Below are 20,384 nucleotides of genomic sequence, written 5' to 3'. Positions count from 1 at the left end.
TTTTTTATTTTATTGGAGTTCATGGTGCAATAAGGAAATACATAAATAGCCATAAGCAAGGTATAAGAACATCTGATACAATTATATGATCGCTCATATATAAGCAGTTAAAAACCACAATATTTCATTTGGGGATAAAACTTATATAGAAGATCTGTCAATAAATATAACAATACAGTACATTTCAAGTTCTTATTCTATCGTCCAGCCATTTCTTAACCGGGGCCCATAATCGTCTTCCCATTTCTCGTTTTTTAACACCTTTAAATTCATAGAGGCCAGACTCAATATTGTAAATGGCCAAGAATCTGGAGATCCACATCTGAAAAGACGGGGCTGTAACATCCTTCCATCCGGCCGAGATTATAATTCTGAGCACAGCGACCGACATAAAAACCAAAGCAGACTCATCCTCTGTTAAAACCAATTTGGAATCTGAGCCAAATAACATCAGTGTTGGGGATAGATCGATATTATGACCTAGCAGCCCCTCCCAAAATGTTGTTATTCCATCCAGGGCGGGGGCCAGTCGCTCACAGGTAAAAAACATATGTAGTAAGTCGGGTTGGCCCTTATTACATCTCGGGCAGCAATCATCGTTCCTAACCCCCCAAGCAAATAGTTTAGCCGGTGTATGGTACAGATTAAAAACTGTTTTAAAATGTTGTGCTCGTAGGTTGGACGCCCGAAAGATCTTTTTATTCAAGCATAATGCTAGGTCCAAATCTAAATCCGGGTTTCCCAATTTGGTTGCCCAGTCACTTTCTACTTTTCCTACATCGTCCTGTAATCTGGACACCAGCATGTTATAAACATCTTTTATCTTCCTACACCTTCTTCCTGTGCCCTCAACCACAGGAAAGTCTGCAAGGGGTTTAAGCTTTGGCCTACAAGCCTGCAAGATACCGGAGATTTGACCATATATAAGCCATTGATTTGATGGGAGGCCATATCTCCTTTGCATGTCCTCAAACCCGCTTATCTTATCTCCTACCATTAGGTCTCCAATAGTCTTAACCCCTAAGCCCTTCCAGACTTGTAGGATCCCATCATTACTTAACTGAGGAAAAAGGCTCGAATTTTCCAAAAGGAGAGAAGGGTTGATTTTAGGGACATGAAAGAATTTTAAGATTGATTTCCATGCTTGCCATGCACCTAGCAAGATCTTAAATCGTGCCTTCCTATAGAACCTATATTCCAGTTCCGTCAGCAGTAGACCAGTTGCTTTCCCCCCCCATCAGTAGTTTGAAGATAGGAGGGGGACCCTGGTTGTCTGTAATAGTCGCATCAGTGTCACATTGAAAAAGGATTGACATCTGGATTAGGTGACAAGTCCAGTGATACAATCTCAGGTTCGGAAGTGCCATCCCACCCCTTTCCCACGGAAGGGACATAAGGGTCGTTGATCGTCTAACCTTACCGTACTGCCATATGAACCTGATAAAGACAGACTCTAATTGCTTCAGAATTTTCTCCTCAATATATAGGGGAGTGGCTCTAAATAGATATAGCACCCTTGGAAACATCGACATTTTTAAGACATTTACTCTCCCGACCAGCGAAAGATGAAGAGCATCCATCCTTTTCAGTTCTATCTCTATGGATTTTATGAGAGGGGGAGGGGGGGTAATTCTCTTCCACTATCTTACCCACTGTAGCATTTATCCTAACCCCTAAATATATAGCAGAATCAACATACCTTATGTCGGGTCTTGGTATGTTCCTAGAGCAGATTATCTGGGTTTTGGATTCATTCAGAAGATATCCAGAACCTTGACCGAAAACTTTAGCCATCTGTACCAATTCTGGGAGTGCCTGCTGCGGGTCTGTTGTAATAACCGCCAGGTCATCAGCGTAGGCTAAGATCTTGTTTTCGTAGCCATTAAAAATCACTGGAGATATTCTAGGGCACTCACCAAAATTTTTCTAGGGCGTTCTCTACTGTGGACTCTCCCGAATGGATCGTGGTGCACCCTCTGAATATCCATATACAAGTCCGTGCCTACATCCTCTAAGTCTTTCAGGATAGTAGCCTTCAGGAGAGAAACAACAACATTCTTTAAATCGCTCCCTTCTACATCTTCCGGGACGTTTAAAATTTTCAAATTATTCATCCTCGAGTGATTTTCCAACCACTCTATATCATCTTTCAGATCCCGGTTTTGTTTAACCATTTTATTCACCGAAGCAGAAGATGTACTCAGGGCTTCCTTTATTTTTGGTAATTCTGCCTTGAGAGCGTCCGTTCTTTGAGATACCTCCCCTACTTTCTGGGCAAGTGCTTCACAAGAGGCCTGGATAGCTGCCTGATTGGCCTCTGAGGTAGTAAACCTCTGCCAATGTCATCTCGCTTTTGCAGATATGGAGCTGACACACATCGGAACGCATTATTGAGCACTAGACTGGATTGTAGAGCCTTTGCTACGAGGTCCTAATAGCGCCGATTCAGGAGGCGCTGGAGTTTCGTATCGACTACAGACTCGGGGAGAGGTCACATTAACTATAGGCAGCCGGCCCGGTGGGTAGGCCCTGCCGACGTTCCGATACTACGTGTGTAGCCGCAATATTATCAAAGAAAACATAAGATTGCTGCCCAAGTCCTGAGGAGGCCTAAACATATACAGGCTTAAACGCGTCGACTGTGGTTCATATTGGCATCACTGAAAATGTTGAATTGAATTAATGAATTGTTTTCTGAAATTGATAAGGAAGTACAAAAGGTTGTTTTCTTCCCAGGCTTTTGTTGGATACATAGTGATGACCAAGATAAAGGAACAAGGTCTGATAATTACGTACCATACCTGTCCTTGTTAAAATAATTTGGGCAACGGAACCAGATAATGAGTTCAAGAAAAATCTCTTTACAAATGTATTTTCAGTATTTTGTTCTTTTAAATGTTTATAAATATTGTATACACTGTATAAAAATGTATATATGCTTACAGAATGACTAAAATACATATATGTACAAAGAAATAAATCTAAAAAAGATATGAATAGCATAAAAAGAGAAAAATTATTTTTCTACAAAAAAATGGTTGACTAAAATAAGTTACTAAACCAAATTCGATTGCACTTGATTTACTTGAATTAATTGATACCTAATGGATGAAGAGAAATAGAATCGATATTCAGATTTAATTTTGGTATATTTGTGCGACAACCTAAGACAGTTAATTTATGGTTTCTGTCTTAATAAAGATTTACGGAATTGTTACCATAGGCTTCGTTCTACATAAGTTTGATGTCATCTTTCAGGCATAACAGAATATCCGCCAGCGTCCCTGGGGGCCCAGAGAAATCCAAAAAACTAGGAGCCGAATGGACAGACTGGGCAGATGATAGAGGTAACAGAGAGGATTGGTTACTTACCTCGGAAGTTCAGTGCGTCTGATGTTCGGGGCGAGACTCACTCTTTCACTAAAGTTATTGAGACATCAACCTGCTCAGTTTGCTAAACGTCTAATACCGAGAAACTATTTGATAGTTCTACTGACGGATAAACGGATACTATATGGTCCTGCACAGAGGAGCACTTTTCAATAGCATATGGTTCCGTGGAAGATTGGGTGCCTAGCTCACTAACCACCAAATTCGTGGCAGTGCTGGAAGCTATAGTTGTAGTGACCAAAGTTGCAGCCGGGGTGGAAGCAGTTGCCATATTTGAAGCCGCCACTTTCTCCTTGTCCTTATCTGTATCCTTTAAGCTATTTTTCATTCTGTTATTTTGCCCAGACACCACAGTGCTGGTGAAGATAACTTTATAAAAGGATTTCAGTGAAGGCGTAATTTTGGCCTGAGTGCCTCCCCTAGGCTTTTTCTTGCGGCCTTTTCCCCTACCTGGGGGCGTCACCTCCACTACAGAGGCACTTATTGCCCGCCTTTACTACCACTATGGGGGGGGGGGTGAAACAGACTTTGGTTTTGTAATTGCAGCAAGACTACTAGGGGGCCTATTACGCAAAGTGTACCGACAAATCGCAGGTTCGCAGGGGGATATTTCTTTAACCAGGCTCACATTGCTGTCAGGGCTGCTACCCACTCCCTTCTCCATACGATAAATTAGTTGAGGTACAGAGTTTAAGATATGCAAAAGGTATCCCTCCGATGTTGGAGAGGGGCATATATTTTTTAAAATCGCCTTGGCCTGGTCATTCACACATCCAACAACAATCTCAGCTCCTAACTCCTCTTGCATCTGCCTGTAGTCCTCCTGTAAGACTTTTGAGTCCTGTAGCCCGCTGTTTGCCGAGAAATATAAAAGAAAGAAGTCAATACAGTATTCAAAGGCAAGCGGGGTTGAAACAAAAGGGCCCGCCATCTCCACACTCTAGCAGCTCCAAGAACATGACTTAAGGGGAGCTTCGAAACCACCCGGCCCCCGCTGCCTTGTACCATTCGCACGTCCCACACTTAGATGTTTCTCACCTTCAAAAACTGTCCACAAAATAGTTCCGGAAGACAGGTAAGGTAGCAGGTAAGGTAGCAGGCAGGAGGGCCAAGACGTCAGAAAGCTCCAATGCAGGTGCCCACAAGAATGTGTAAAATAAAGCACGGCAGCAGAAAGGACGCCAATCAAAAGAAAGCAGTTCCAGCCCCAAATGTGCCCAGGAGTCCAGCGTCGAATGGAGAAAACGCCACACACGCCCTCGCCAAATGCAGGAAACCAGCAGCGGCGGGCAGCAAAGGGAGCAGCCGGAGGCGGGGACACGAAAACCCAGAGCTGGAGCCCAGCATCAGGAGGCGGGCACGCGAACGTGGGGGAAAGCACGCCGGCGGAAGAAACACGCCGGCAAACCGGACCAAGCAGCAAAGGGAGCAACAAAGAAAGCGGCCGCGGACCGGACACAACCCGGCAACAGAAGCACAGGAGCCCCGCAACTGAGACGGAGCCTAAGATGAGCGGCAAAGCGGAGAGACGCACAAGCAGGCGGGCTGAGCCGCGAAGGAGAGCGGCCGCGGACCAGAGGCAGCAACGCCGACACGGAGCCTCAGAGTGGCAGCCCAGCAGCCCGGAAACAACAGTGCATAAACTCAGCGACCGGCCACAGCAAGGCGAGTCCAAAAGCGAGCAGAAAAACGGGACATCGATTCACTTCCTCAACGCGCCACACATCTCAGGAGGTCAAGAGCACTCGGTCACGGCCGTTAGCTTCCGGCCGCCATGTTCCCCCTTCCCGCGAAGATCTTGGTCTTAAAATAAAATGCAAAGTATATATTTTCTAAAATTGGTCTGGATCTCCGTCATGTCCATTATTGGTCAATGTTGTGCAATAAATGTCTGTGTTAGGCCTAAGGTTGCTCGCCGACACTACCACTAATAGAATGCTTTGGGTTTCACATAGAGCCCTGTACACTTTTGGGGAACCCCTGGATTCTGCACACAGTTTAACCACCTAGTGTCAATACCATATACAGAGCCAGTTTCCTACGGCGGCCATCCCCTACACTGCCTAATTGGTGTCTATTCCCTGTTCCCGCAAGGTCTGGATTTGGATTCTCTGTTTCTGCTTTACTGCTCTCACCAACTCCAGCAGAACTTTCAGCTTTCCCTCAATGACGTTCAAAGCTTGCTTGTCTTGATAATTAGGTCAATATGGAGATACCAAGTTCAGTGCAAAAGAATTGTCACCTGCAGTCAAAGGCACATTTCTGCTAGGCTCAACTTGGGTGCCTCGTCAGCTTTTTTTCACATCTCTCTCATGACTGAAAAATTCTTCAGAGACTCTTTTTTGCTACCATAGCTGCCCTTGAGTCCAGATGCCTCCACCAAGCTCTCTGCTCCCTCTGGGTTACCGAAAACTGGTTGCAAAGCCGTAAGGGCTCTATAGTCTGCAAAGGCACATCGATTTCAGTATGGAATTGGTACTGCATAAGTGGCACCAAAGGTAGAGGCCAGTTTTTCGCCATTTGGGAGTCATGCCTTCCCCTGCACTCTTACTCAGGCTCCTGCACTTCTTGGGGCCTAGTTGTTCCTTCTCAGCCCCAGTTCAGCTGAATGGTGCTTGTGATTTCCGCTCTCTTTCTTATGTTAACTATGTACTATATGACCTAGATCTTCCCCCCTAAATCTGGGATCAAGCACTGGTTGGAATTCTCGTCACTGCCGTATGCTCAAAGTGGGGGAGGGCCACTGAAGGGCAATGCTGGATGTCCGCTGATCCCACCACACGAAAAAGTCTCTCAAAGAGCCCCATTTGTAAACAAGCTACTCTAGTCGCTTATCAGTGGGGTACAGGCACTCAAAGGCATGCTGACAGGCACAATATAGGGAACCTGGTCCAGGGCACCATACTGTCACAGTAATATTGGCACAGGGCTAGACTCGCCTGCACTGAGCATTTTAAAAAAAAACTTTTAATTTGTTTTTAGTCTGATAACAAAATGAAACAATCTTGAGCATAAACATGCAGCAGAGCACAGCACAGCATCATCATAAACATTTTCAAGTATTACAAAGTCACAAGTATGTATTTTTATAACACCTGAGACCCAACTTCTTTCACTCATTCCTGGGTCATTAGACCTCCTCTGAATCTGAACTACTGTCTTCTCGGTACGATGGCGGATCACAAATATCACCTCTGTACGTATTCCACGCCCCCCAAATTTTCTTCCATTTTTTAGGGCACCTGCTACTGAACACCGCCCTCTCAGCTATCATGGCTGCATCCATATCTTTACCCCAGGCTGCTAGGGTAGGCACCTCCACTCCTCCCTAAGCAATTTTAAAGCTAATAGTGCCATGGTGCAAACCAAACATCTTACCTGGATCAACCAGCGTTCGATGATATATTTCTTTTAATTTTTTACTCTTCACATTCCTCCCTTGTGTTAGATTACGGTACATCTCATAACCTATGATGATAATACCGCCATCTTCGTGCCACGTCTTCAGGATATCTCCTCTTTCTTGAGGACGCTTAATTGTAGCAAGTTCATTGACCTACAAAATAAAACGTTGACATTAGCTCTACAAAGAAATTAAAATACTCTATCAAATGTGATTTAAAACACAGCTGCCTACATAGAAGATATAATCTAAAATATCAAATGCTTGCAAATATTGTCAACCACGGGCAGTCGCTCTTGGTTGCATTCCAACTCATCGTTCATCACCTACTGCACCACGCTAGACAGAGGCAATACCTTATGAAAATCAGTAGTGACCCTGCTCTGCATAAGAGCAGTCCATCACTAACTGCCAGCAAAGGACCCCTAAAGAAGGGAACACAGGTAAACCCAAACTGGTTTCTGACTTACTAGGCCTCGTCAGTGATGTACAGCATGGATCATGTGGCAGAAAGAGCTAGAAACCATGCCCTTGGTATACCTTTGGCCATACCCTGTACCACTAAAGGCACTTGAAAAGCGATCTGCAATTAATTATGCTGCCACTTTTAATACATGTGGTAGATTAGCACAACACCACACTGATGGCATTATTAGTACCTCTCGTGATGAACAAGTTACTTACCTTCGGTAACTATGTATCTGCTAGAGACATAGTTTAGCCGCAGATTCCTTAACTTAGAATACCCCAAGGCGTCATACTGGATCAGGAAAATTTTGCGCAGCAGCACCTCTACGCGCTGGGGGGCGCCGCCGAACGGCGCCACCCAGACGCCGTACATGGACGTGACGTCAGCAGAGCCATATATGCCCCGCTGAGGCGCGCCAACATCAGTTTTCGTCAGAAGACTTTTGCGCGTCAGAACGCGAAGCCACCACCAAAAACTGGGACAATATGGGAACAGTGTGCATAAAAAGAAAAAACAAGATATGGTGAAAATCACCATAGAAAGACAGTGTCAGGCACCGTATATTGTAAACTGAAGGAGGGAAAAGAACAGAGCACCACTCTGGGAGGGACCCCCGCAATTGTTTATGTCCAAAACCTACCCCGGAGGCAGAAGAAGATGCAAAGCATAGGCAGGATTCAAACCCTTGGCCTGTGTGAACCTGTGCCACCAGAGGCACAAGACTTACCATTGAGCCATAGCTCCTCGGTGAACCATCACAGCAGCCAGCAGAAAGGTTGCAACCATAACATACAACAGTGAAGGACAACCATTCCAGAACCCAGGAGTAGGGACAAACTACCATAAGGCGTCACCCAAAAGGAGACATTAGATCCAAATAACGGACCTACCGAAGTCAGCATTGTCAGAGACTGCAACCGCTAGAGTACAATGGAGGCAAGAGACCACAAGCGGTTGATGAAGATGGAAGAGAAGGAAGGACGGCAGGGTGGGGGATTGGGGGGGAATTTAGACTCACATCGGACAACCCCGGGTAAAGGTTGTAAAGGGCACATGGCATATGAGCATACTGTCCAATAACAAGGATTGGAATCTGTGGCTACACTATGTCTCTACCAGGGCGAAACACAGTGGGGACAGAAATGACAGCGCAGCCAACCTCCAGACCCCTATGCTCTGAAGAGAGCAGGAATCAAGGGGAGGCTAGTGCACCATAGCCCATCCAGAATAGCATGAAAACCCCTATAAGTAGAGTGGATGAGAGAAGGAAAACACCAAGCCAGAACGCTGGTGCCTGAGCGAAAAATGCCAAACTTCGAAAGACGACGAGCAAAGGGGCATGAAGGATCCGCAGGATCCAAGTTGGCAACAAGAAGTCGGAGCTAGCCCCAGCTAAACAACTCGAACAGCGTAAAACACTGTTGGACCTACTCCTGTAAAGATACGAAGGCAGCAGGACACTGACCCCTGCCCAGCAAGGGCTGATATGGAACAAAAACACACCCAGTAAAGAAACTGGTGTGAAAAGGGAGTACAGCACCTTGCAAGAAGTAGAACTGAACCCAAGGGCCCAAAAGACTGGCACGTGGTATGGTGGAGAGAACACGTACCGCCCCCGCATGTATCATAGAGGAAGAGTACTGCGGAGACCTTCGCCAGCCAGACGTGTGAGAGCATTGAAAGGATGCCCATAAACAACCAGAAGGACGCTCATTCGCGGCCAGAGGGTGCCTGTAGTACCATAACAGATGAGCACCAGGAAGCAAGACAGCAGGAACAGCTGAGATGCACACAATAGCAAGAAGGCAACGGGCCACAAACACCAGAGAAGATCTGGTGATGTAAGAGGCATAAGCCATTAGGAAAATCATGGCGCAGAAACAGCCCCAAGAGGATGCCGAAACCCGGCCAAAACCAGGGACTAGGGAACGCTCAAAAGTACCCGCATTTATACAGAAAGTGGAACTAGTCCAGGCTATAAGCAGCGTCTGCCTCTGGTCCGGAAGAGAGAACAGTCCCTTCGCAGGACAATTAGAAGAAAAGACGAGTCTAACAAGGGAGTACTCAGGGCCAACTCACAGGTCCTGGACACTCAGGAGTTCAAGGAGATCCGGCTCCAAGAGTCCGCCATAGTAAGAATGCCAGCAAAACGTAGTAATCCCTGCACGGAGGCAGCGGGAATGTGGAGAAAACTGCTGGGGAAGAAGCCGAAAGGCCATAACAACATACAACAGAGAGGCCCACGGCAACTCCTTACTGGCGAGAACAACCCAGAAGGGGCTGGCGCCAAAAGACAATCTGACAAAAAGCAGGATACCAGGCCATGCAAGGTAGATACTACACAGCATAGCCATAGACCAGGAGTCTAAGCACTACAGACAATAGAGCGATGCGACCCTACGGGACGCAGTAAAGGGGTATATGAGTCTTAGAGGGATACCCACAATGAAAACTCCACAGGAGCATACGAAGGCAAATGCAGACACCTGCCTCCAGCCAATACCCCACATAGGGCAAGAGTCAACCCCTGGCAAGAGGGGGTCCTCTTGGCAAAACAGACAGTCAGAGGACTGAAAACAAAAAGAATCCAGCCATACGGCTATACAATACAGAGACACCAACCTGCTTCTGATAAAAACTGGGCTGTAAAGGAAGACCCGCAACCAGGAAGAAAAGTCAGTCAGTGGTACGGCAGAATTACGACAGCCCTGACAGAAACATGGAGATTGCAGAGTCAGCGTGGGACCCAAAACGGTCTATTCCATTACATGGCATGTCCTGGAGGCTCTCCCGAATATTATCAGGGAAGCGACTGTCACGCATCCAGGCATGCTGGCGCAAAGCCACCGACCATGCAAGAACACCGCCCAGAGTCTGTGGTATCCAGGGAGGAGCGTATTGAGACCTGTCTCATCACCTTGCCATGAAGGACAGGACGGAGAAACTCCGGGTGCAATTCCTATGGAAAGGAAGGAAGAAGGTTAGCCACGGAGTCCCAGAGTGCGGAGGACACACATGCAAACACGCATGTAGTGTTTAAAGAGCGGTGGACGCGCTAGAAGAAGCAAAAAGCTGTCTTCCACATGCATCCAGCCACCAAGATTCACGGGTGGGCGAAAACAAAGGCAAAGTGGAGGAGTCTTGCAACTCAAAAGCCGCCTGAATTACCAGGTCCTGAGCAGTAGGGTGGGGAGACAGGCAAAGTGGATCCCCCAGGGCAGGACGGTGCCTACCAGCAATGGCCCGATCCACCGGGGCTCCGGAATAGGGCCGTGCCCATCAGCCATGCAGGACTTCTAATAAAGCACCCCCAAGGGGTAGCAGGGGCTCCACGGTAATGGGCTTGAGATGAAGCAGATCCATTAAGGGATCGGGAATGAGGTGTACCACAGGAGGATGAAAGCAGCTGCTCTCTTGACAGTCCACACATAGGCGGCCCCTAGCTCAGTAGTCATCCTAAGAGGGGGACAAAAGGCCGTCTGTAGGAGACGGTTGGAGACTAATCCTCCAAGTTGCCATAAAGAGCGGGGCTGGGGAACGACCCGAAGGTTATGCCACACTAGGGAGCTGCACCAGTGGCCCCCGACCAGGGGAAGCAGCAGCGGATACCGGTGTCGCCTGGCACCGATGAGGAGTCAGAAGCGAGGAATTCGGAGGGACGCCGGTGTCGATGAACGTATGGACACCGGCAGCGATGGATGCGTCGACAGCGGCGTCGGTGGGCGCCGTGTCGGAGTCGATGGCTTCCACTGGGGACGCTACCTCGACCGGCATCGGATCATGCGTTGCCCTAGATGCAGGGTCAGGCTTGGAGCCGGGTGTGGGTTTGGACGTTGAGCCCGGGTTCGGGTCCAACATGGAGCCCAGCGCCACCGTCGCAGCTTCCGCGCAGGAAGCCGCACCGGGCTATGTGTTGACTAACGGTGTGTGCTAGATCGACCAGGATGGTCTGGGCCATGGCCCAACGTTGTCGCCTCTGCTCCGGAGTCAGAGCTGGTGCACACAGCCCTGGTCGGGGAAGGATCTGCCGACGAGAGCCCAGCCCGAGTACCCTCCACCTCTGTGGGGCCCGAAGGCGCGCCAGGGAGAGAGGGGGACTCGAAGAAGGCCTGAAGAGCCCGGAAGTAGGCCTCCATTTGGGCGCGCTTCGCTCCAACTCCTGGGTATGGAGGAGGTGGCCTTCGGGCAACCTTAGCTGACCCCTTAAGAGAGGAATGGGCGCCAGTGGCACGCCTATGGGAGGTGGACCTCAGTGGACACTTGTGGCTCCTCTTACCTTTTTTAGGGCGCCGGTCTCGGGAGTAGCCTCGGGAACGAGCCCCCTCTGGAGAGGGAGAGCGGGGACGAGAATAAGCTGGGCCGGACAGCCGGGTGGCCAACAGCTTCATACAACGTTCCCGTAGGGACTTCGGCTTCATCTGTTGACAGTCGCCGCATTCTTTGGAATCGTGGTGCACACCAAGGTACCACATGCAAATAAGGTGCGGGTCAGTGCCAGACATCTGACATGCACAGGCCTCTCAGGCTTTGAACATGGAGGGCATTGCACACTGTTCCGGTAGGACACCAACAGTGCCGAGAAGGCCCCAAACAAGGCCAGGAACTGCTGGTTCACAGGATCCGCATCGTGACACGGAAAAGAAGAAAACTGATGTTGGTGCGCAGGGGCGGGGCATATATGGCCCCGCTGACGTCACGTCCATGGATGATGTCACAGCGGAGCTGTACGGGACCGCCCCCCGGGGCGCAGAGGTTCTACCGCGCAAAATTTTCCAGATCCAGTCTGACGCCTGGGGGTATTCTAAGTTAAGGAATCTGTGGCTAGACGTCTCTATCGGATGTCACAATTTAGAATCAGAGCTGGATTATCCAGTATTTACCCTTCAGAGAATTTATCACTATCTTGGAGTTCGAGTCCTTGATGAGCTCCGTGCTCCACTGGATGAACATCTTGACTGTTGCAAGTAAGGTGCATTAGAGAGCATTGCCTTACATCCTAGGGCCCTAGTTGTAGTCCTGTCTTCGGCATAACTGTGTGATAAACTTTCAATATTCAAGCAGGTAGTTCTAAATGCCTGTTGCGCTAGAAAACCTGTACGAGAAAATGTCATGGTGTAAGAAAGTACCCTCTTTTTGCATGGTTGCCCCCACTTTTTGCTTAAGTGCTGATGTACTTTGAGTGTGCCCTGGGCTCCTGCAAAACAGGTATCCAGGGCCTATGTTCTTTCCCTAAAACTGCCTTGAAAACAAAAACAAACTGTTACTCTCTGCCACACAGCAGTCCCTTGTAAATGGTACCAAAGGTACCCAGGGCACTGTGGCCAGGGAAGGCCTCTAAGGCTGCAGCACTTATTTTGCCACCCTTAGAGGCCCTGTACCTTTACACACGCACACTGCCTTTGCACACTCCTTCGAGCCCAGTAAGTTTGAATGTGGAACATCTGAACGTGTTGCGTTATACTCTAGCCAGACCCCCTCCTCTTTTCTTTTCTCTTGTCTAAGTATAAGGTAACCTGGTGGGAGGGCCTGAGCAATGTCCAGGTTTCAGTAACGAAAAAACAATCCAAATTGAGACTAGAGATCAGATAAAAATGTGTAATGCAGGGGGGCGTGTCCTACAGCCGAAGGAAATGGTCGCATGTTGAAGCGGCTCCCGGCCCTCGCCCGAGAAAATCGGCCAATCTGTTCCGATTTTTGCTCTGGAACCCCCCCCCCCTATAATCGGAGGGTTCCTGCCGTCTGCTGGTGGTCTCTGTTCTGGTGCGGCGCAGGAGGATCGGAGGCGCAGAGCGCGCTGAGCTGGCTCTGGAGTGTCCTTCCTGGAGAGCGGACAAAATGGCGGCGTCTATGGTGCCTCAGCCCGGAGCCTAAAGGCGGACTCTTTGTATGCCGGTCCCTCCCTGAACGCCCCCACTCTTGCTGCTCCCGCCCGGACATCCCTGCTGCTTGCCCGGAGCCCTGTGGCGGATTTGGCCTCCGGTGACGATCCCGCGTCTGAACACGCGAAGTAAGACTGCTGCCGCAATTCAGCGCACCGGGGGGGGCGCGTAGGCAACACCGCGGCTCCTGGGCCTCCAGACGGCCTTCTATGAACATTTAAACCCCGTGCCTCCGGGTCCCGCTGAAGGTGTCCCTGTTGCCTTACTACAAACTCTGGGGGGCCCCATGATTCGAAGAGGCCCCCGCGATGAGGTGAGAGTGGTGGGGGCTCTCTATGGGACATTTAATGCGACGCCCCGATTATCGGGCCTACACACCACTCGCAATGCAGCTCTGAGGTGCTCTGTGCCGGCCGCCTTACTGGGTGATCCCCCTGTTAAGTCTATCCGGCATATCCCGGGTCTCCCGGGCCCCCCGAGGCGGGAAGGGAGGTGGTGGAACTTCTGTGGACGCCACGCAGCGCCCTGATTCTTTCTGCGTGGCGTCTGTACCAAGGCCTGCAGGAACCCCCCCCTACTTCGACTGGCCTGTTCTATCACCGGTACCTGAATACGCTGATTGCACTTGGCGGCTGGCCACTCTTGCATGGCCCTTGTGAATATTCTGCTGACATTGCGCGCCCCCCCTCTACTGACGGTTTGGAGCGCCCTTCTCCGACCTGGCACGGCGACACCCCCCTGGGGCACTTGTGAATAGCGGCTCTCTATGTTCTGGCCCGCTGGTCCCCGGCCCGCCTCTGGGGGCTCGCTTGAACACTGGGGCGAAGTGCTCTGGACCCTGAATCTGGTTTCCTGGCCCTGTGAGTGACGACTGGGTGGAGCTGCTTTCTGCCCCCCTCCCGGTGAATATCAACCCTGCATCTTGGCGCTTGGCAGCGGTGTATCCGATCCCAGGAGCCTCTCCACAGCGTCGCAGGTCTACAACTCAAGACCTATACTTTTTCTGATTGCATTCTAGTCTGGGTGGTGATTGATTAGCCATTCCACTGTGGCGATACTGCTCCACTCCCTGGCCATAATCAGCGTTCTGGACGGTGACCTCAACTCAGAGGTACCAGTTGACCCACGAGATGGCTAACGCACAAGTTACTACTTGTGTAACGATATATCTGTAAGAGACATTAGTTAGTGATAGATTCCTTACCTTAGAATATCCCCAGGCGTCAGACTGGATCCAGAAATTTTTTAAGTAGCAATACCCTTGTGCGTCGGTAGGCGTTGTCTGCGGCTCCGCGTCCGTGGTCGGCGTCGAGGGCGCCGTGATGACGTCGTCTGAGTCCTTAGACGCCGCCTCTGCGTGCTGACGTCAGTTCTTAGACACAGCTTTTCCGCGCCAGAAGCGCCGAGCCATGTTAAAAACCAACACTGGTGTCATTGAAACTAGGGCCCTGAAAGGGGGTAACCCTAACCCTAGACATCGGTTCGCCGAACGGGGAGGATGGGTGGGTCGGTAAGGAATCTATCACTAACTAATGTCTCTTACAGATATATCGTTACACTAGTAGTAACTTGTGCATCTGAAAGAGACACGTTAGTGATAGATTCCTTACCTTAGAATAGATTCCCCAGCAATACCAACCCCGGTGGTGGGTCTGCGAACCAACAATCACACCAAAAAGTCCTGGAGGACAGAACTGCCAAAGAAGCCATCCCTCCGGACTTGGCTGTCCAGGCAGTAGTGTCTCGCAAACGTGTGAAGTGATGCCCACGTAGCTGCCTGACAGATGTCTTGTAATGGCACTCCCCAGCCTAGGGCAGTTGTAGTCGCCGTGGCTCGGGTGGAATGAGCCCGCAATCCAACAGGGGGCTCCTTCTTAGCCAAGGAGTACATGCCTGGATACACAAGATGATCCACCTCGAGATGGTCCTCTTGTGCACCGCTTTCCCCTTCTTAGCGCCCACGTAACCAACAAAGAGTTGGTCATCCACCCGGAACTGGCGAGTGCGATCCAAATAGAAGGAAAGCGCACGTTTTGGGTCCAGACGGTGGAGCCGCTCTTCCTCTTTAGAGGGGTGCGGTGGCGGAAAGAAGGTTGGCAAGGTGATAGACTGCCCGATGTGGAAGGCTGTGACAACCTTGGGCAGGAAAGCTGGCTTAGTACGCAACACAACCTTGTCCGGATGGACAGAAAGGAAAGGAGGAGTACAAGAAAGGGCCTGGAGCTCACTCACTCTCCTGGCAGAGGTGATGGCAACCAAGAAAGCAGTCTTCAGAGTAAGAAGGCGGAGAGGACAGTTGTGAAGTGGCTCAAAGGGAGCGCACATCAGAAATGTAAGAACAAGGTTCAAGTCCCACTGAGGCATCACAAACGAAACAGGAGGGAACGTGTGTGTGATGCCCTTTAGAAATCTATTTACAATAGGGACTAGGTTGATCAGGCAGTCTCAGAAAGGCTAAAAGGGCAGAAAGGTAACCCTTGATAGTGCCCAGAGCAGAGCCCTGCTGGGCAAAAGAAAGAAGAAAGAGAAGAACATCAGAGAGAGGGGCAGCAAGAGGATCCACAGCATTTGCTGTGCACCATGTCACAAATCTGTTCCACCTGCAGGCGTATACCGACTTTGTGGAGGGACGCCTGGCTGCCAGAATGATATTACAGACTTCAGCAGGAGGCAAGTCAAATGGCCTCAACTGTTGCCGCTCAATCTCCAAACATGGAGGTGGAGACTGGACAGGTTCGGGTGGAGGACCGTCCCCTGCTGCTGCGACAGAAGGTCTTCCTGAAGAGGCAGACGAACCGGGGGATCGACTGACATACTGAGTAGCTCTGGATACCAGTACCTTCGTGCCCAGTCCGGAGGCACAAGGATGACTTGGGCCTGGTCGCGCTTGATCTTCAGCACTCTGGGCAGAAGTGGTATAGTCGAAAAGGCGTACAATAGACCGCAACTCCACTTGCGACGAAAAGCGTCTCCGAGCGAGTGCCGCCTTTGAAATTCCAACGCGCAGAACTGATGACATTGCGCGTTCTCTTCGGTGGCGAATAGATCTAACCAAGGCTCTCCCCATTGCTGAAAGAGGCCTTGCGCCACGTCCGAGTTCAGACGCCATTCGTGATCCATCATGCACCGACGGCTGAGCTCGTCCGCCCTGGCGTCCAGAGAACCTGCCAGGTGTTGAGCCACCAGGGTCACGCCTTGGCGTTCCAGCCACTGCCAGAGGCGCAGAGCCTCCTGGCAAAGGGTCCACGACCCAACCACGCCCTGTTTGTTGCAGTACCACATGGCGGTGGTGTTGTCCATGAACACCTGCACAACACTCCCCCGGACAGAGGGGAGGAATGCCTTCAGTGCTAGACGAATCGCCCGCAACTCCAAAAGGTTGATATGGAGCCGGGCCTCCGCCGGAGACCAGAGGCCTCTGATCTCCGTCTCTCCCATTTGACCTCCCCAGCCCTGGAGGGAAGCGCCTGTCACAACTACGTGCTCCGGTTGGGGAAGGGAGAGGGATCTGCCGCTGACCCAATCGCGGTCCGTGAGCCACCACTGCAGCTGTCTCGCAGTGCCCTCCGAGATCAGGACGTCATCGGACAGGTTGCCCTGATGCTGGGCCCACTGAAACTTCAGGACCCACTGTAGAGCCCGCATCCGCCACCTGGCGTGATGCACCAGTAGGATGCAGGAGGCCATCAGCCTCAGAAGCCGCAGCGTCAACCTGACCAAGACCCGGGATAAAGGCTGAAAGAGTGGAATCAGAGCCTGAATATCCCGGACCCGCTGTTCGGGAGGATAAACCAGAAACTGCGCTGAGTCCAGAACCGCTACGATGAAGAGGAGCTTCTGAGAGGGACACAGGTGTGACTTCGGCACATTGAGGGAGAACCCCAGCTGGTGCAGGAGGTCCGCCGTTGTCTGGAGGTGGCTGACGACTGTCTGGGGCAAGCACGCCTTCAACAACCAGTCGTCGAGGTAGGGGAAGACTGAAACCCCTAACCTGCGCAGATGAGCTGCGACCACCGCCATGACTTTTGTGAACACCCGTGGGGCGCTGGTAAGGCCGAAGGGAAGCACGGTATACTGAAAGTGCTCGTGGCCAACCGTGAACCGCAGGTAGCGCCGGTGGGCCGGCAGGACGGGGATGTGGAAATAAGCGTCCTGAAAGTCCAACGCTACCATCCAGTCTCCTGGGTCCAGGACAGCACGTCCGCGGCCGTATCAAACAGAGAGTGGGTGTAACGGCCCAAGAGGCACGCAGTGTTGGAAGACCACAGTCCCAGACTCAGGGAGGAGAATACCTTCTTGCCGTATTGCTCGTACCTCTTGGATTACCTGTCAGGCGGCGCCGTTGGGAATGCGGACTGGGAATTTGATGCCTGAATCACCAGGCTCTCAGGGGTGGGGTGGGTGGACAGGAAACAAGGGTCGCCCGGGGCCGGGCGGTGGCGTCTGGCCACGTTCCTATCTACAGGCGAACCTGTAGCGGGCTTAGACCAGGAGCACAAAAGAACGTCGGTTAAGGCCTCGTTAAACGGCAGCAGAGGCTCGGCTGAGCATGACTGCGGCTTAAGGACCTCAGTGAGGAGGTTAGTCATCACGGCCGCGACGGGGAGCTCAAGGCCCAGGGCCTTGGCCGCCCTCATCAACACCACACTGTAGGTTGCCCCCTCCTCCGTAGCCACGGTAGGAGGCGAGACAAAGCCAGTGTCCGGCGAAGTGTCCAGACCACTGGCATCCCCAAGTTCACCTGTCCAGTCCTCCTGGGACTGACATTCACGTGTCAGAGGGTCCTCAGACCCCTCCCAATACTCCTCATCACCCATCTCCTGGTACTCAGGGTTGGCAAATAATGGGGCCGGTTCATGGAAAGTGAACTCTCCGAATGGCGTCGAAAGCGGCGCCGTTCCGGCGCCGGTACTGGGTCGAGGAAGGCATCGGGGACGGCGCCGCCCGAAGACGGTGCCGGGGGTGACACCTGAGGGACCGGCGCTGGGGAGGTCGTTAAGTCCACCAGCGACGACCCGGATCCGGAACCGGATTCAGTGGGGGCCTGCGGCGCCAGGCCCGGAGGCGCCGGCGGCGTTGGAGCCGAAGCACCCGACGGCGTCGGGGCCCCCGACCCGCTAGGACCCCAGACGGGTCCGCTGGGCCCGAAGGCGCCGCGGAGCCCAGAGGAGTGAGAGACCTCATGGCCATGAGGAACCGCTCGATCTCCTCCGGCGTCGCGCGAGGCCCATGGACCGGAGGGTATGGGGCCGGACGCGACGCCTGCGACTCAGACGGAGCCGCGTGGGCGGTGCCTCCTGAACCCCCGGCCGCGTCGCGCGAGCGTCAGGGGGAATCGAAAGAGCGATGACGTCTCTTCGACTTCTTGTGCTTACTTGACGACTTTGACCCTGAGGAGTGATGTCGACTCCCGTAACTCCGATGGCTCCTCTCCCGCGACCGGTCCCTCAACCACCGTCCGGACCGGGACCGTTCTCGGCGCGGGGCGACTGCCGGAGTTCGAGCCGCTTGCGGGACCGCTCCCGCCTAGCCTTCGAAGTTAGGGCCCGGCAGTCGGAACAGGTCTTGTCGTCGTGGTCGAGACAGTGGAGACACCAATAGTGAGGGTTGGTGACCGACATCAGCCGGTCGCAATCCTCACAGGGCTTAAAACTTGGCATCTCTACCGGCACCGTTCGGAGTCGAAGACTTCGAAAAAGGAGATCAAAAGAGATCAAAAGGTTTAGTCAAAAAGTGACTAAGGTACCACTTTTTCTGGATCTGCGCTGCTGGCCCGGAAAAAAGAAGAACTGACGTCAGCACGCGGAGGCGGCATCTAAGTACTCCGACGACATCATCACGGCGCCCACGACGGACGCGGAGCCGCAGACGACGCCAACCGACGCGCAAGGGTACAGCTACGCAAAAACTTTCCGGATCCAGTCTGACGCCTGGGGATATTCTAAGGTAAGGAATCTATCACTAACGTGTCTCTTTCAGATACCACGGGTAATAGGCCCTCCACACAGAGGTAGATTAACAAGCTCTCATGGGGCCCTAAGGGAGATGGCAAAGAGGCCAACACAGACGTGGACCCTAAAAGCGCGACTCCCCCACCTGCGGCTAAGTCGCCCACGCTGGAAGACGCAATGGAGGCGATACCTGGCGATCGCTCCTCTCTAGAGACCCGTATAGATTCGGTGAACATCGAGGTCACCTTATTGCGTGCAGACCTGCGCAAAATGGACTTCAAAGTAAAAGATATAGAAATCAAGACCACAGCGCTCATTGATGACCCCTCTTCCCTCCAACAGCAGGTGGCTTAACTCCAAACACAACAAAAGCTGATGGGTGAGCTCCTAGATGATTATGAAGGTCGCGCACGTCGTAATAACCTCCGTATCCTGGGGGTTCCGCAACGGATGGAGGAGCCAGCCACTGACCTCTTTGTCGAGGATCTTATCCTAAAGCATCTCCAACCCAATAACCGATCTAACTATTTTTTAATTGAGCAGGCGCACAGAGTTCCTGGGGGTAGGCCGAAACCAGGGGCTCCTCCTCGCCCTATAATTGCCCGAGTCTTCAACTTCAGAGACCGGGATATCATCCTCCAGGCGGCACGAGCGGGTCCACCCCTGAAGCTAGAAAATGCCCAGATTACGATATTCCCTGACTTCACGATGAAAGTACAAGTGCGGAGAAGTTTCCTTGAGGTCAAGAAGGCTCTGAGAGCCAAGAATATTAAATACGCCATGCTCTTTCTCGCTAAACTGCAAGTTGAATCAGAGGGAAAGACATGGTTCTTCATATCTCCTGAGGAGGTCTGGGACTGGATCGAGGGCTGCCGTCAAAGGAGTACGTCCTCAAATCGTCGTCGAGCCTCAACTGACCTCTCCGGCCGGGACCAGATGCCCGGAAGTCAAGACTTGTTTAACGATGTAACTCAGGATGACCAGTGACGCTCTTCGGATGCCTTGGACTCACCCTGATGATGTTGAAAAACTGCTCTTGCTGTCTCCCCTCCTCTGGTTCGGGCGCCGGGGAGACCGCCATCAGGTTCCATTTAAGTTTAATGTAATATGTACAAGACTGCCTTAAAAAGTTCAGATTTATGTAATATAATGCATGTACTCTCATAGACCTCAGGCAAGGGCTCACAAGGCTCTCCACACACCCCACTAATGTTTGCGAGGGCGACAGGCACTCTGCCGAGTTGGGGAGGGGATAGTTTGATATCCGCAGGCAGGGGGGCAGGGAGGGGGGT

General features: G+C 51.6%; 1 protein-coding gene across 1 annotated transcript in view; it reads right to left on the bottom strand.

Annotated features, from left to right (window-relative positions):
• The window catches only part of ATRX (ATRX chromatin remodeler), a 1,815,989-nt gene that overhangs the window by 825,479 nt on the left and 970,126 nt on the right, over positions 1-20,384 (bottom strand). Inside the window, exon 21 of the mRNA XM_078688830.1 lies at positions 6,769-6,946. Within this exon, the coding sequence (XP_078544956.1) occupies positions 6,769-6,946 (178 nt within the window). The remainder of the gene's footprint in view (positions 1-6,768; positions 6,947-20,384) is intronic.

The sequence above is a fragment of the Lissotriton helveticus genome, chromosome 4_1, assembly GCF_964261635.1.
Source record: "Lissotriton helveticus chromosome 4_1, aLisHel1.1, whole genome shotgun sequence".
Lineage (NCBI taxonomy): Eukaryota > Metazoa > Chordata > Amphibia > Caudata > Salamandridae > Lissotriton > Lissotriton helveticus.
Note: the sequence above shows the minus strand (reverse complement) of the source record. Positions and strands in the feature narration are given on the sequence as shown.